The sequence below is a fragment of the Girardinichthys multiradiatus genome, chromosome 19 (assembly GCF_021462225.1).
Source record: "Girardinichthys multiradiatus isolate DD_20200921_A chromosome 19, DD_fGirMul_XY1, whole genome shotgun sequence".
Taxonomy (NCBI): Eukaryota; Metazoa; Chordata; class Actinopteri; order Cyprinodontiformes; family Goodeidae; genus Girardinichthys; species Girardinichthys multiradiatus.
In genome coordinates this window covers 9,364,138-9,378,082 of record NC_061811.1, presented here as the reverse complement: position 1 = coordinate 9,378,082, position 13,945 = coordinate 9,364,138, and the positions used below count along the sequence as shown (strand labels likewise).

At 42.2% G+C, this 13,945-nt stretch overlaps 1 protein-coding gene across 1 annotated transcript; it reads left to right on the top strand.

The window, feature by feature from the left end:
* Positions 1-7,436: 7,436 nt before the first annotated feature.
* gja10a (gap junction protein alpha 10 a) lies at positions 7,437-11,987 on the top strand. The gene is made up of 2 exons (XM_047345653.1): positions 7,437-8,881; positions 10,315-11,987. The coding sequence occupies exons 1-2, from the start codon at positions 7,463-7,465 to the stop codon at positions 10,351-10,353; spliced, it is 1,458 nt and encodes a 485-aa protein (XP_047201609.1). The 5' UTR covers positions 7,437-7,462; the 3' UTR covers positions 10,354-11,987.
* The last annotated feature ends 1,958 nt before the right edge of the window (positions 11,988-13,945 follow it).

Here is a 13,945-nt window from a genome sequence, read left to right as displayed (position 1 = left end):
CACTTCATGCTTCCATCTGCTGAAAAGCTTTATGGAGATGAAGATTTCATTTTTCAGCACGACCTGGCACCTGCTCACAGTGCCAAAACCACTGGTAAATGGTTTACTGACCATGGTATCACTGTGCTCAATTGGCCTGCCAACTCTCCTGACCTGAACCCCATAGAGAATCTGTGGGATATTGTGAAGAGAACGTTGAGAGACTCAAGACCCAACACTCTGGATGAGCTAAAGGCCGCTATCGAAGCATCCTGGGCCTCCATAAGACCTCAGCAGTGCCACAGGCTGATTGCCTCCATGCCACGCCGCATTGAAGCAGTTATTTCTGCAAAAGGATTCCTGACCAAGTATTGAGTGCATAACTGTACATGATTATTTGAAGGTTGACGTTTTTTGTATTAAAAACACTTTTCTTTTATTGGTCGGATGAAATATGCTAATTTTGTGAGATAGGAATTTTGGGTTTTCATGAGCTGTATGCCAAAATCATCCGTATTAAGACAATAAAAGACCTGAAATATTTAAGTTAGTGTGCAATGAATCTAAAATATATGAATGTTAAATTTTCATCATGACATTATGGAAAATAATGAACTTTATCACAATATGCTAATATTTTGAGAAGGACCTGTATGAACTCAGTACTTCATCAGATCTTCACCTAACTGAGATGAAGTTCAGTGTTCCCCCAGCTTCTCTATGAGAGAGATCTCATATCCCTCTCTGTCTCTGAGGCCTGTATTGATGGTCCAGGCTGGAGTTGGCACTCCTGGAGCAGGGAACGGGGTGGGGGCAGTGTCCCAGCAGGAGCTGATCAATGCTCACATCCTGTGAACCCTGCATGTAACACGGCAGAGCGTTCCCAACACACACAGACACACAGCTGCACGGCAGAGGGAACAGCACGGCCGCTCAGGATTAAAACCAAGGGAGAACCAAGCAGCCCCATGGGGTAGAAGCATCCCTAATCAGCGTTTTCCCAGGAATTACCAACATGATGATGTGCACATGGAGGCCCAGAGGGACAGAGGACCTATGAGATGTAAGCTGGCGTTTGCATCTTTGTGTCATGTTAATGTCAGCATGTTAGATCATTTGAGAAGGCAGAGAAACCTTAACAAAGTGCACACTGAGGGTCTGATTCCTACATCTCTGTAGGTTTTTAATGTTTTCTACAAACACCAGCAGCATCCTAGTTTGACCATTGACCTTACGTCATCCACTGCCCAAACATTGGTGAGCTTAGTTCACCTCACCAATGAAACTAATAACTAATTTAAAGACCAGGGTGAGCTGATTTTAGAAAGACACTTGCACTAAAATGTGAAAGATGAGTTTTTCCATCTTGTTTTTGCTCCTTAAGGGCATCTGTGCACCGATTTCAGTCTCTGGAACCATGGATCAAATCAGAACCTAAGCTCCTGTGGATGAAACATATTATATAACATCCGGCTCATAAGCAGCCCACAGCTCAACTTTGAAGATCGACCACCGAGCTTTCCAACAAGTGTTTTGTCAATATTTTCCATACTGGAGATTTACCTGGACAGTTTCACCTTACCCTTATCTTAAAGCCTTATTCTTGTCCTGGATGAGAGCTGACCACAGCTGACTGAAAGCCAAAGGTCTTCAATGGACACAGATGTTTTTGCTCAGGATTTGTCCTTTAAACTCTGGAAACTCCTGAGACTCTAAAGGATAATTTAAGTTATCAATGGGTTTTCCTATGGTACAGCCATCTGTCAACACACAGACAAGAGTCAGGAAAGTCAGATTTAAAGTTAGAAGTTTATGTTCTGTACATTATATTTTCTTCTGATTAGTTTGAATCATTGGATTTCTGTTTTGCCCAGTAACGTTTTGTTCTCCCTACCTCTATCAGCCATAGTAATTAACTTCATTCGGTCCACCTGCACTAAAGCAATCAGTCTACCGGTTTCACCTGCACCATGCTCTTCATATTCACTGCCATGTTGTTTACTCCTTGCGTAAACATTGTCAAGTCCTTCGTTCATGCCTAGCCGGTTTTACCTATGGTCATGTCAAGTATGTTTTGCCTCTGTTCATCCACGCCTGCATCTGCAACCATCTACCCGCCTGCCAGTTTGTGTTCTTTTTTATTATTAAATCTTTTACTCATCTTGTCTGCATTCTGGGGTCCACTTCCAAGAACAAAACCTGACATGTGGAAAGAAAATATTTCTGTGGCGGCAGTTTTTTTTTGCAAATAGCACTCTAACGGTAAAACTCTAAATAATATTTGTCCAGGATGTGAGGGGTGTGTAGAGATGTTAGCTGCCTTTTTCCTTAACATATACCTGTACACATCCTGGATGGAGGGAAGATCAGCCCTGATGATCCTCTCTCTAATCCTACCTGTTTGTTGCAGTTTGGACCTATCCTGTTTTGTGGATGAGCCAAACTTCACAGTGATGGGTGAACACAGGACAGACTGAATGCTGGCAGTGTAGAAGATGACCAGCAGCTCCTGCAGCTTCTTGAGTTGCCACAGGAAGCATGGTCTCTGCTGGACCTTCTTCGAAACAGTGTCTATTTGTGAGGACCATCTCAGATCCAAAGAAAGGGTGGGTCCTAGGATTCACACTAGACAGAGTGTCGTTGAAGATGGTAAGGGAAGAGAGTGTGGGGGGTGTTTCCAGGAAGTCTACCATCTCTATTGTCTTGAGCGGGTTAAGTTCCACATGGTTCTGACCGCACCAGTGGACCAGCTGATCCAGCTGCTGTCTGTATGAAGACTCATCATTATCCTGGATCAGACCAATAACAGTAGCAATTCAGAGAGGAGTGGGGAGGGAACACACCCCTGGGGGGCACTGGTGCTGATGGTTCTTGTTCTGGAGAAGATGCTCTCCTGCTTCACCTGCTGCTGCCAGTCAGTCAAGAAGCTGGTGATTCACTAACAGGTGAAGGCCGGGCCTGTGACGTCCTTCAGATGCCTTAATACCAGTCGCTCAAAAGTTTTCATGACCACAGACATCAAGGCGACAGGTCTGTAGTGATTCAACCCCATGATGGTGCATTTCCTGGGGACTGGGATGAAGGTGGAGCGTTTGAAGCAGGAGAGAATCTCACATAGATCCAAGATCTGGATGAAGGTGAGGGCCAGTTAGTCAGTGCAAACTCTCAGGCATAAGGGGGAGACATTGTCAGGTCCTGGAGATTTCCTGGTCTTCTGAAGCTGAAAGTGCCTATTCAGGTCTACCTCAGCTACCTTAATAAGTCGAGGTAGGGTGTCTGAGGAGAGGAGAGTGTGTGGGGCATTGGGAGCCTTTGTGTCAGAGTGAGATGTGGACAAGCTGGTGGGAGGTATGAAGGACTGTTTTTCAAACCTGCAGTAGAAGCTGCTAAAAAGATTCTTCTCAGGGTAAGAGATTCTGCTTCTCCTATAATTAGTGATGTTTTTCAGACAAATCCTACCTGATATTAAGTCAACTACTAAGAGGCTGTTTTTTAGCTTCTCGATGTAGCTTCTTTTAGCTGCCCTGATTTCCTTGGTCAGTTTGTTCCTGGCCTTCTTATACAGGGCCCGGTCCTGGAGCCTTTAAAACTCTATGACTGACTTTGGAAAATGCTGCGATGTTGTACTATTACCATATAATAGGAACTACAAAACAACCCATCATAAACCATTTGTCTTTTGTTTTGTTTTTACAAAAGTATATTTTATACTGACTAGAAAAGAGCATTTAAAGTTTCACATCCTACATAAGGAAGGCCTTGACATAAAAAAATCACAGAAGAGAGTCTCTGATGGGCGCAGATATTTCTTTATCATTTTCAGAGCATCCAGGATAATCCTGGCATCTCCAGAACATTTTGCAGCACAAGTGAAAACTAAATTAACCACATAAACATAAAAGGATGCTCATACAGTGTCTCATCAACAAGATTCTAAACATAACTGAATGCATTTACTGTAATGGTGATTTCTAAGCTTAATGATCCACTTACTACAGTGGTGATCACAGCCCATGCACTGGTTAAATGCCTGCATGACCCCCAAGTCACTGATCAGGCCAGGTGATGCTTTACTGGCTTCTTAATAAGGAGATTCAGGTATACAGGTACAGGTGTTTATGGTTCTTCAAAATAGAATACACAAATAAAACATAAATTATAATTAAATGTAGTCATGACTTCTCATTTCAATAGATTACATAGAATATTATGGCCACATGATGTCTTGCAGCCTAATAGGCCCAAAGGTATGGGGTACCGTTTATAAAGTTACACAGTCAAAAATTGACAGCAATATTTTTGGATTATTTAATTTGTCAAAAAAAATGGGGGTTCCTTTTTCAAAGTCATATTTTCACCATGTTATGCATACATTTATAAATGTCACAGTTCCAAATTATTAGCTTTAACTATTATAAGCTTGATATTTAGATTGTAAACTAAATATTTAGCTTGGTAACTAAATATTTAATTTGCAAGCTAAATATTTAGTTGAAGTCTAAGCTTGCAGCATAACACAAAAGTGAATAAGTACAAGGCATATGAACACTTTTGGAAGGTATTGCATGTGAATTCTGGCTAAATACTCCCTGATATAATCTGGTAAAATAATTCATTGAAATACTGTGAACTGAGGAGACCCCACAGGAAAGTCCTGGACTATTGCAGCTGACAACGAGGGACTCTGTGGGGGAAATTTAACTGACATGGTTTGCATCCAGCAGTGGCCTTAAAGGGAAGGTCACTGCAGATCAATGCAGTGCTGTTCACAGTTATCGCCTTTGTCCTGTGACGGGAGTGCTTCTTTATTTGATGCCAAACCAGCCATCAGCAGTACAGATGGTCATTTTATCAGAATTTTGCAGCACATGATGGACTCTTGCCAGAATCTATTTAAAAGGAGGATTTCTTTTTTCCTTTAGACAAGTCCAAAACACTGATAATACCAACACCTCACTATTTATCTTTATTCATGTTGGTGCACCTTGCAATTTCATCGGGTTCTGACATATACAGTTGAACTGACTGGAGACTGGACAGGCATCTCTTAAAAGATAATGAAACATTGTAGGGATGTAAGATATACCAGCATTAACATCTGTATCGGTCGATGTTAGTAATTTTGTAACATATCGGTATCGGCCAGTAAAACTGGGCCAACAACAACAACCAATGTTTATTTCCATCTTGTTGCTGTTTGCGCTCGTGATTCCAGACGGGGTGGGGGGCATATGGTATTTATTTGGTCATGTGACAGTGATAGTGATGCCACGCAGGATTGTGGAGTCCTTAACTGAAGCTGGGAAGCAATGTCAGGGGAGTGGTCGTTTTTTTCATGGTGTTCAGCTACAGGTAATTATCGGTTATCGGCCATAGAAGCAATATTAATATCGGAGACAGATATCGGCCCAAATTTTCATATCGTGCATCCCTGAAACAATGTAAAAGAACTCAGAATTTTAAAAATAAAAATCTAGTTTTATTTACATTTTGTTAAAAGCTTGCATGTGGAAAACTATCTATGCCCTTGTCAATAATTGATGGAAAACTCTTTATTGGCATTATGGTATTAAAACCCATGTTATACTGGCTGATCAGTTATGTGCAGGTATTTTCCAGATTTATTTTGCTGAAGAGGTTTGAAGGCCTTCTTGCCAGTACCCTGATCTTCAGCTCCTTCCACATATTATATCAGATTCAAGTCGGGACTCTTGCTGGGCCGCTCCAAATTGTTAATATTATTTCCAGTCAGAAGAAACAAGTTGGTCAATTTCAAAGATTATGTTAAACCTAAATCTGTGTAAATAATAAATGCATAAATAAAATGAAAAAGAGCATTTCTCACCTTTCTTTTTAACTATGAAAAATAACCACAGAAGAGCTGAGGAGTAAAGAAACTGCAAGTTTCTAAATATGCACTCACTTACAAAAAACTGTTTTATGTCATCCTTTGCTGCATTGTGAAGAGTACATCCCACACTTACTGAATGATCACTCACCATAGTTAAGGAACCCAATGTCTGTGCCAGAGTGCCTGGTTCGATGTAACCCATGATCCACGATATGACAATCCACGCTACAAGTGGTCTCTCTTGGGCAGATAGAGCTATTATGATGTGCAAGGGACCTCACTGTGGTGTTGCAAGCTTTTCAAAAGTTTGGGGGGTGTTGTCTGTCCGTGGGGGGCATCAGCTATGAACTTACACACATGCACCTGGGATGGAAATAAGCAACACACACACACTGTCTGCTTCAATTGACCTCTTTCACAAACTGCAACTAAAACACAGTATAGTTTAAACCTACATTTATTTAATTACTGACCTTAACTGCCTATCCTAAACCAGAAAGGTGCATTGGTAAAGATTTGGGCTTAACATGATTTTATGGCTTAGTTTATACAAAAAAGCTTAATCAAAAAAAAAACCTATTGGTTATTTTTCTCTTTAAATAGGCTTTTAGCTTTTTACAGTAATATCACTTACAGGATTTCTATTAAAAAACTTCTCAGTCTTCTCTTGTCAATTTCTTTTCTGCATCTTCATTATACTAAGTGGCAAAAAGACAATTAAAGCTTGACAGAGTCATGAATCTGACGGACATGACAGACAGACTGCTTTTTCTGGCTAACATTTGTTAGCACGTCCAGAGAAACAATATGTTAGCAATAAATTACTTCTGTGTCAATAATACCGGTGTTTCCTCAGCACCAACGTAAGACAAACACAAGACAGGCACGATTTAAGCCAGGACAGCCAATCAGCAGCCAATCAGCAGCCAGTGTCAGGTTTCAATAGGAGAAGGAAGGGGAAAGGATTGGGGGAGAAATTCAGCGAGAACAGTATGGAAGAAAGAGACTGGTAGCACTGTGGGAAACGTAAGGATGTTTAACCATCTTACAAGGAAAGGTATGGCTGTTAAAACACTCTGCAAACGCTATATAAACTGATTGACAGCTCTGGTTGGAGTGGCCAAGGGGGGTGGCCGATCAGATTCCAGGGGTAGCCGGTGCCACCACAGGCCACCCCTGTGGCCACACCCCTGGCCCCTGGACATACTGTTCTGTGAATAAGTATTTATTTGGAAAAAATAATGTATTCCCCCAAGAAAAATACTTCAAGACATGGGTTAGGTCTTTCCTACCCAGGGTCCAGTCAAGAAAACCTTCTATCATGTCTTATAATGTCTGTTCTAGATCAAATATCCTGAAAAGAGCATGACTCACTCAAAGAAATATGAACTGGAAGTAATTTCTGAACCAACAATAGCTGCTAATTATCTTATTAGGTCTTTTTAAGTCCTTTATTCTTATTCAGGGATCTTAGCAATTCTTCTGTGACTTCAGGAATCACCCATTGAACTATAACTCCTTCTTTAATCTCTGTTTGAAATACATTTGTCTGGACCTCTATTAAAATCTAATGAGCTGCATTTTTGTGTCCTTAGGTTGACTATGTGGCATTAAAGTGGTGAAAATCTGACCATGGGTGACTGGAACCTGCTGGGCAGCATCCTAGAAGAGGTCCACATTCATTCCACCATTGTAGGGAAGATCTGGCTCACTATCCTCTTCATCTTCCGCATGCTGATCCTGGGAGCTGCAGCTGAGGACGTCTGGGATGACGAACAGTCGGAGTTTGTCTGCAATACGGACCAACCAGGCTGCAAGACGGTCTGCTATGACCGGGCCTTCCCTATTTCCCTCATTCGCTACTGGGTGCTGCAGGTCATTTTTGTGTCTTCACCCTCGCTGGTCTACATGGGCCATGCTCTGTACTGCATAAGAGCGCTGGAGAAGGAGCGCCACCGGCGACGAATCCAGCTGAAGGGTGAGATGGATGAGGCAGAGCTAGGACTGGAGGCTCATAAACGCATAGAGAAGGAGCTGAGGAGGCTGGAGGAGCAGAGGAAGGTGAAGAAAGCCCCTCTTAGAGGTTCTCTGCTGAGAACCTACATCATCCATATCCTTACTCGCTCTCTGGTGGAGGTTTGCTTCATCCTGGGCCAGTGCATCCTGTATGGGATTCATCTGGAGCCCCTGTTTAGGTGTGAGAGGCTACCCTGCCCCAACAGTGTGGACTGCTACATCTCCAGGCCCACAGAAAAGACCATCTTCATGGTTTTCATGATCATCATTGCTGGGGTGTCACTATGCTTGAACATTCTGGAGATTGTCCACTTAGGAATCCGTAAAATCAAACAGACTCTGTGCGGAGAGAGGTACACAGAGGACGACAGTTTGATCTACAGGTCCAAGAAGAAGGCATCCTTGCAACAGCTTTGTGTCATGAGCAATGTTTCCCCTTACAATGGGCCACTGACTCAGACCTTCAAAGTGATTCAGGAGGCCGACATAAAACCTCTTCATTACAGCAGTGGAGTCAAAGTCATCCACGATCTGCCAAGACACAACAGCTTGGTTCATCTGGGTCAGAGCAGCTACACCTGCCCCACAGCTAGAATGACACTCAAGTCTGGAGAGATCTGTGCAATTCCACAAACCAGTGAAGGTTCAGAGGTCCACACAGTGACCCTGGACCATCATCCAGCCTGGAACTCAGCCATGTCCACAGTGGAGGAGGACACAACCAGCCAAGCAGAAATATATGAGCAGCATCCTCAGTCCAGCAATCTGGACCCAGTGCTGTCTGGGAGAACCTTAAGGCCTGGAGCCATCAGAACCCTCAATGAAGAAGAAAGACGACAGTCGACAGTCAGCGACTTCCTGATCCCCAACCCCAGAAGGACCAGTTTCATGAACAGGCCTCCCTCCGAAAGTCTGTCCTCCATGAGCGCCTCTACCAGTCAATCCTTGCACAGCTCAGAGGAGTCAGATGAACTGGGATCTCTCCAGGGAGACATGCCTATGATGCCGCCGGCAGGAGGCCGACGGATGTCAATGGTAAGCAGAGATACAAAAGGTTCTGAAAATGCTAAGTCTGTGAAGTTATTACAGGAGAGAGCAATTTGTACTTCTGGATAGGTCTTGTCTATACACAAATATAACAGTTCAATCAGTCACTCTGATGTTGGTGAGTGAAATTACAGAGATAATCTTGCTTTATGAGTCAAAACCACTGATAGAGTGAAGAGACAAGCTTGTTTTTTAAAGAGAGACAAAGGTATATATTGTCATTAGACAAAGATCAGCATGGAAAATAGTCAGAGTCCGGTCCGATACTATCATCAGAGACGAGAATAGTTCTGAAACCTGCTCTGACAAAGTCATCAACAGAAATAACAATTAACAATCTTTCAGGATAGCTTTATGAAGATGGTAGCTTCTGTTCACATCTGTTAACTATTTAGTGTTTCTAAGGGCTTTGTAAAGACATGGTGAAAAGCCTTACATACCCTTTCTTTATAAGTTTTTCTTAGAAGCTTATGTTAGGAGCACCTTGCTCTGTTTTATCTACACAAGGTTAGGGTTCTGGAAGACTATTTTATTCACACAGATAACCCGCTCATGGAAAGTTGTAGCTTTCAGACTGACAGTTCAGGGTAGCACTCAGCTGTCTTGGAAAACACTGAGTCTCAGATAGTTAAAGTTTCCTCGTATGGGGATAATCTGCTTCCTTCAAGTTGGTGCTGATCCAGGTTTGTGGAGCATACTGGTCTCAAAGAACCTGTTGAATTGGTTCAGATTTGTAAAACATCAGTTATGTAATAACTGATTAGCAGTCAGACATTTGGGCAATCACCAGTTCTGTTTCTCTGTGTCTTAGATATGTAAGGAGAACCTCCATCATCTGGGGTCATGGGGTGGGGGTGGCACTCAGAGTCGGTTCATCTGATCAGGAGATCTCCGTTCCCACTGTGTGGAGACTCCACAGACCCAGAACTCATGCAAAAGACTATCCTGCTATTCTTGCCCTGGCACGACTTGGGATCTTGTAGGAAGAGCTGGAGAATGACCGTAGGGAGAAAAAGAAATGTTGGTTTCCCTCTTGAATCCCTTAAGAAGATCTCTGCAAAGGCTAGGATGACGGACAAATATTATTTGTTTTCTTTGAGTAATTTTGTTTTTTGAGTCAGGTTGTTCCCTTCCCTTCACAGGAAGAAAGATAAACGAGAATAAGGATTTCAACTCAGCTCCACAGTCACAAATGACAAAGAAAACCTTCTAAAAAGGGTCCACTGGTGAATAAGCACTTTTAGCAACCCCTGCTTGCCTGCCTGTGTTGTATATTTGACTGTATATTGGAAAAATCATTATCCTGCTGCCAAAGAGACAAACTACTCTATGCATTAATTAGTCCCACAACATGTTTACCAGAAAGTGATCTGATAAGCCTGCTGGTGTGGTCTAAAAACCAATGTGTCTGCTTCTTTCAGAGCATGTTTCTGGATATTTCCTCCATCATGAAGAAGTGAAGAGATGAGGCTGAGTTACAGCAGCTGGAGAGAAACTGTATCAGCAATCCATCGATTCTCCGAGTGAGCCACATGGGGCCAGGATCGGCCATGATGAGGCAGCTGACTCCCCGCAGGAGAGCAGCATGATTCAAAGCACCTTACGAAGTCTGCACGAGCCTTTCACTGCAAAAGCTGGATTGGGTTTAAAGAGGATCTGCTTAATTCAGGAACTCTGTGTTCAAATCAAGGACAGATTCAGTCTGTGTAGTCATTCGTATAAAAACCTCTTCAGTTCGTTCAGATTTAAAACAGAAACACTTGGACATATTTACCCAGAACACACCACCAACAGTCCTCATGCTTTTATTTCTCTACAAAAAGTTTTTTTTTTCCTGTCAGACCTTTTTTCTTATCAAATAAATTAGATGTGACATGTTGTTCAGTTTCTACAAAAGCCAGAGAAACCTCATTCAGAGACTTAAAAAGAAAAAGCTTTAAATAACAGTCATCAGTTAACAGTTACACAAAACAGGTAAAAATGGTCCACAAAACCTACAAAGAAGTATGCAGAGTCAAAAGTTAGAAACACAGAGTCTGTCGCAAAAGAGGAATGCTGAAGATCCAAACATGGATTCTTCTTCATTTTTATCTGGTATCAAGTCCAAATGTCACAAAAGTTCTCCTGAATGTTGATACTGCTGCAGAAAGTTCAGCTCCATAACCGTGCTGAAGTTCAAACCAAAAATTCAGTTTGTTTAGTCATGTTTATGGGATAAGGTCAGAGGGTTTGGTTGGGAGGAGGCTTGGTCTTACATAAGCTTTAAAGAAAGTTGTTCAAATTGCAGAAGATATTTGGGACCCATATTAGTCCCGTATGACACTGTTTTTCAACAATAGTGTCTCCAGTCAGAGGCTTCTTCAGATCTGCTGTAAGACAGACCGCCACAGGAGATCCTTTCTGCCCAGAGCCATCAGCATCTACAACGGCTCTTTGATGAAACCTTCGTAATATGAGCTACGTTAAATTTCACTTCGGGATTAATAAAGTATTTTTGAATTTAAATTGTGTCAAACATGTATTGACTACTAAATTAACTTACAAAATGCCATCTGGGCCCATTTTTTAGCCCATTATCATTCACTATGAGCCCCTTATGCATAGGTTGGGTCCCCTGTATATGCAACCAACTTGGGGTTATGTATCCCATGGATAATCCAATTTGGGCACATTTTTCAGCGGTTTTCCTACCAATATGGGCCCAATATGTGAAGGATGGTTTGTCTTGTAAAGGCAACTAATGTGGGGCATTATGTGACCCAGTGGTCCGCAACCCTATCCCTCGGGGCCCAGTGTCCTGCGTGTTTTGGATGTGTCTGTGCTCCAGCACACCTGACCCGAAATGTGTGAATTACCTCCTCTGTTAGGTTATTAAGCAGGCATTAATTTAAGTCGGGTTAGTGGCAGCAGGGAAACACCTAAAACAATTAAGACAGTAGACCCTAGGACCAGGGCTAGAGACCATTTATGTAGCCCACAGCTATCTATCAATCTATCTATATATATATATATATATATATATATATATATATATATATATATATATATGAAACTGAAACACCTGTCATTTTAGTGTGGGAGGTTTCATGGCTAAATTGGACCAGCCTGGTAGCCAGTCTTCATTGATTGCACATTGCACCAGTAAGAGCAGAGTGTGAAGGTTCAATTAGCAGGGTAAGAGCACAGTTTTGCTCAAAATATTGAAATGCACACAACATTATGGGTGACATACCAGAGTTCAAAAGAGGACAAATTGTTGGTGCACGTCTTGCTGGTGCATCTGTGACCAAGACAGCAAGTCTTTGTGATGTATCAAGAGCCACAGTATCCAGGGTAATGTCAGCATACCACCAAGAAGGACGAACCACATCCAACAGGATTAACTGTGGACGCAAGAGGAAGCTGTCTGAAAGGGATGTTCGGGTGCTAACCCAGATTGTATCCAAAAAACATAAAACCACGGCTGCCCAAATCACGGCAGAATTAAATGTGCACCTCAACTCTCATGTTTCCACCAGAACTGTCCGTCGGGTACTCCACAGGGTTAATATACACGGCCGGGCTGCTATAGCCAAACCTTTGGTCACTCATGCCAATGCCAATCGTCGGTTTCAATGGTGCAAGGAGCGCAAATCTTGGGCTGTGGACAATGTGAAACATGTATTGTTCTCTGATGAGTCCACCTTTACTGTTTTCCCCACATCCAGGAGAGTTACGATGTGGAGAAGCCCCAAAGAAGCGTACCACCCAGACTGTTGCATAACCAGAGTGAAGCATGGGGGTGGATCAGTGATGGTTTGGGCTGCCATATCATGGCATTCCCTTGGCCCAATACTTGTGCTAGATGGGCGCGTCACTGCCAAGGACTACCGAACCATTCTTGAGGACCATGTGCATCCAATGGTTCAAACATTGTATCCTGAAGGTGGTGCCGTGTATCAGGATGACAATGCACCAATACACACAGCAAGACTGGTGAAAGATTGGTTTGATTAACATGAAAGTGAAGTTGAACATCTCCCATGGCCTGCACAGTCACCAGATCTAAATATTATTGAGCAGCTTTGGGGTGTTTTGGAGGAGCGAGTCAGGAAACGTTTTCCTCCACCAGTATGACGTAGTGACCTGGCCACTATCCTGCAAGAAGAATGGCTTAAAATCCTTCTGACCACTGTGCAGGACTTGTATATGTCATTCCCAAGACGAATTGACGCTGTATTGGCCACAAAAGGAGGCCCTACACCATACTAATAAATTATTGTGGTCTAAAACCAGGTGTTTCAGTTTCATTGTCCAACCCCTGTACATATATGTGTATATATATATCTATATATATATAGAGAGAGAGAGAGAGAGAGAATAGACTATTCTATAAATAAATATTCTGGCCATGTAAATCATGCCTTAAACAAATTAGATCCAATGAAACATTGTTAGGACTAATGGAAAATCTTCATCTAGGATATTACAAGGGGATATTGCCATACCATCAACCCAGTGTAGATTTGCTGATGATGAAGTTATGTTTTAGGATGATTTAATTGTCATTTTCAGAATGATAATGCGGCTGTCCAGCAAAATACATTCCAATCTTTTTCAGGACAGGCAAATCATCTCAATGACATGTCCATGAAACAGTCTGGATCTCACTCCAGCTGAAAAGTTATAGTAGAAACTGGAAAATCTTAATCCTGCAAAGCTGATCTGCAAGCAGTTCTATGTTGGAACCTGACTGATGAGGACTATTATTAGAAAAATCCTCAAATAATTGCAGAAATGCCAAAGGAGCTCCAACAAAGTACAGACTAGGATGTTTTTGGTTCACAGTTCCATCATTTTTTCCACCACCTGATCTAAAATGAAGATGGGCAAGAACAATGCCATTTAAAATTTTTAGGAATGTTGTTTCAAAGCCAGAATATTTAGTGGTTAAAAAGGCAAATTATGGGTCACATTTGATGATCCTTTTGCAACACAGTTAAACCGACTGACTAAACATCCTCTAAGAGGAGGGATCCCAGTTTTTTTTACAAAGGAGTTGTACTATATGTG

Excerpts from the sequence above, each read along its gene's own strand:
- gja10a (XM_047345653.1), top strand. The coding sequence starts at position 7,463 with ATGGGTGACTGGAACCTGCTGGGCAGCATCCTAGAAGAGGTCCACATT. Across the intron at positions 8,882-10,314 it reads GAGGCCGACGGATGTCAATG|AGCATGTTTCTGGATATTTC; the intron begins GTAAGCAGAGAT and ends TGCTTCTTTCAG.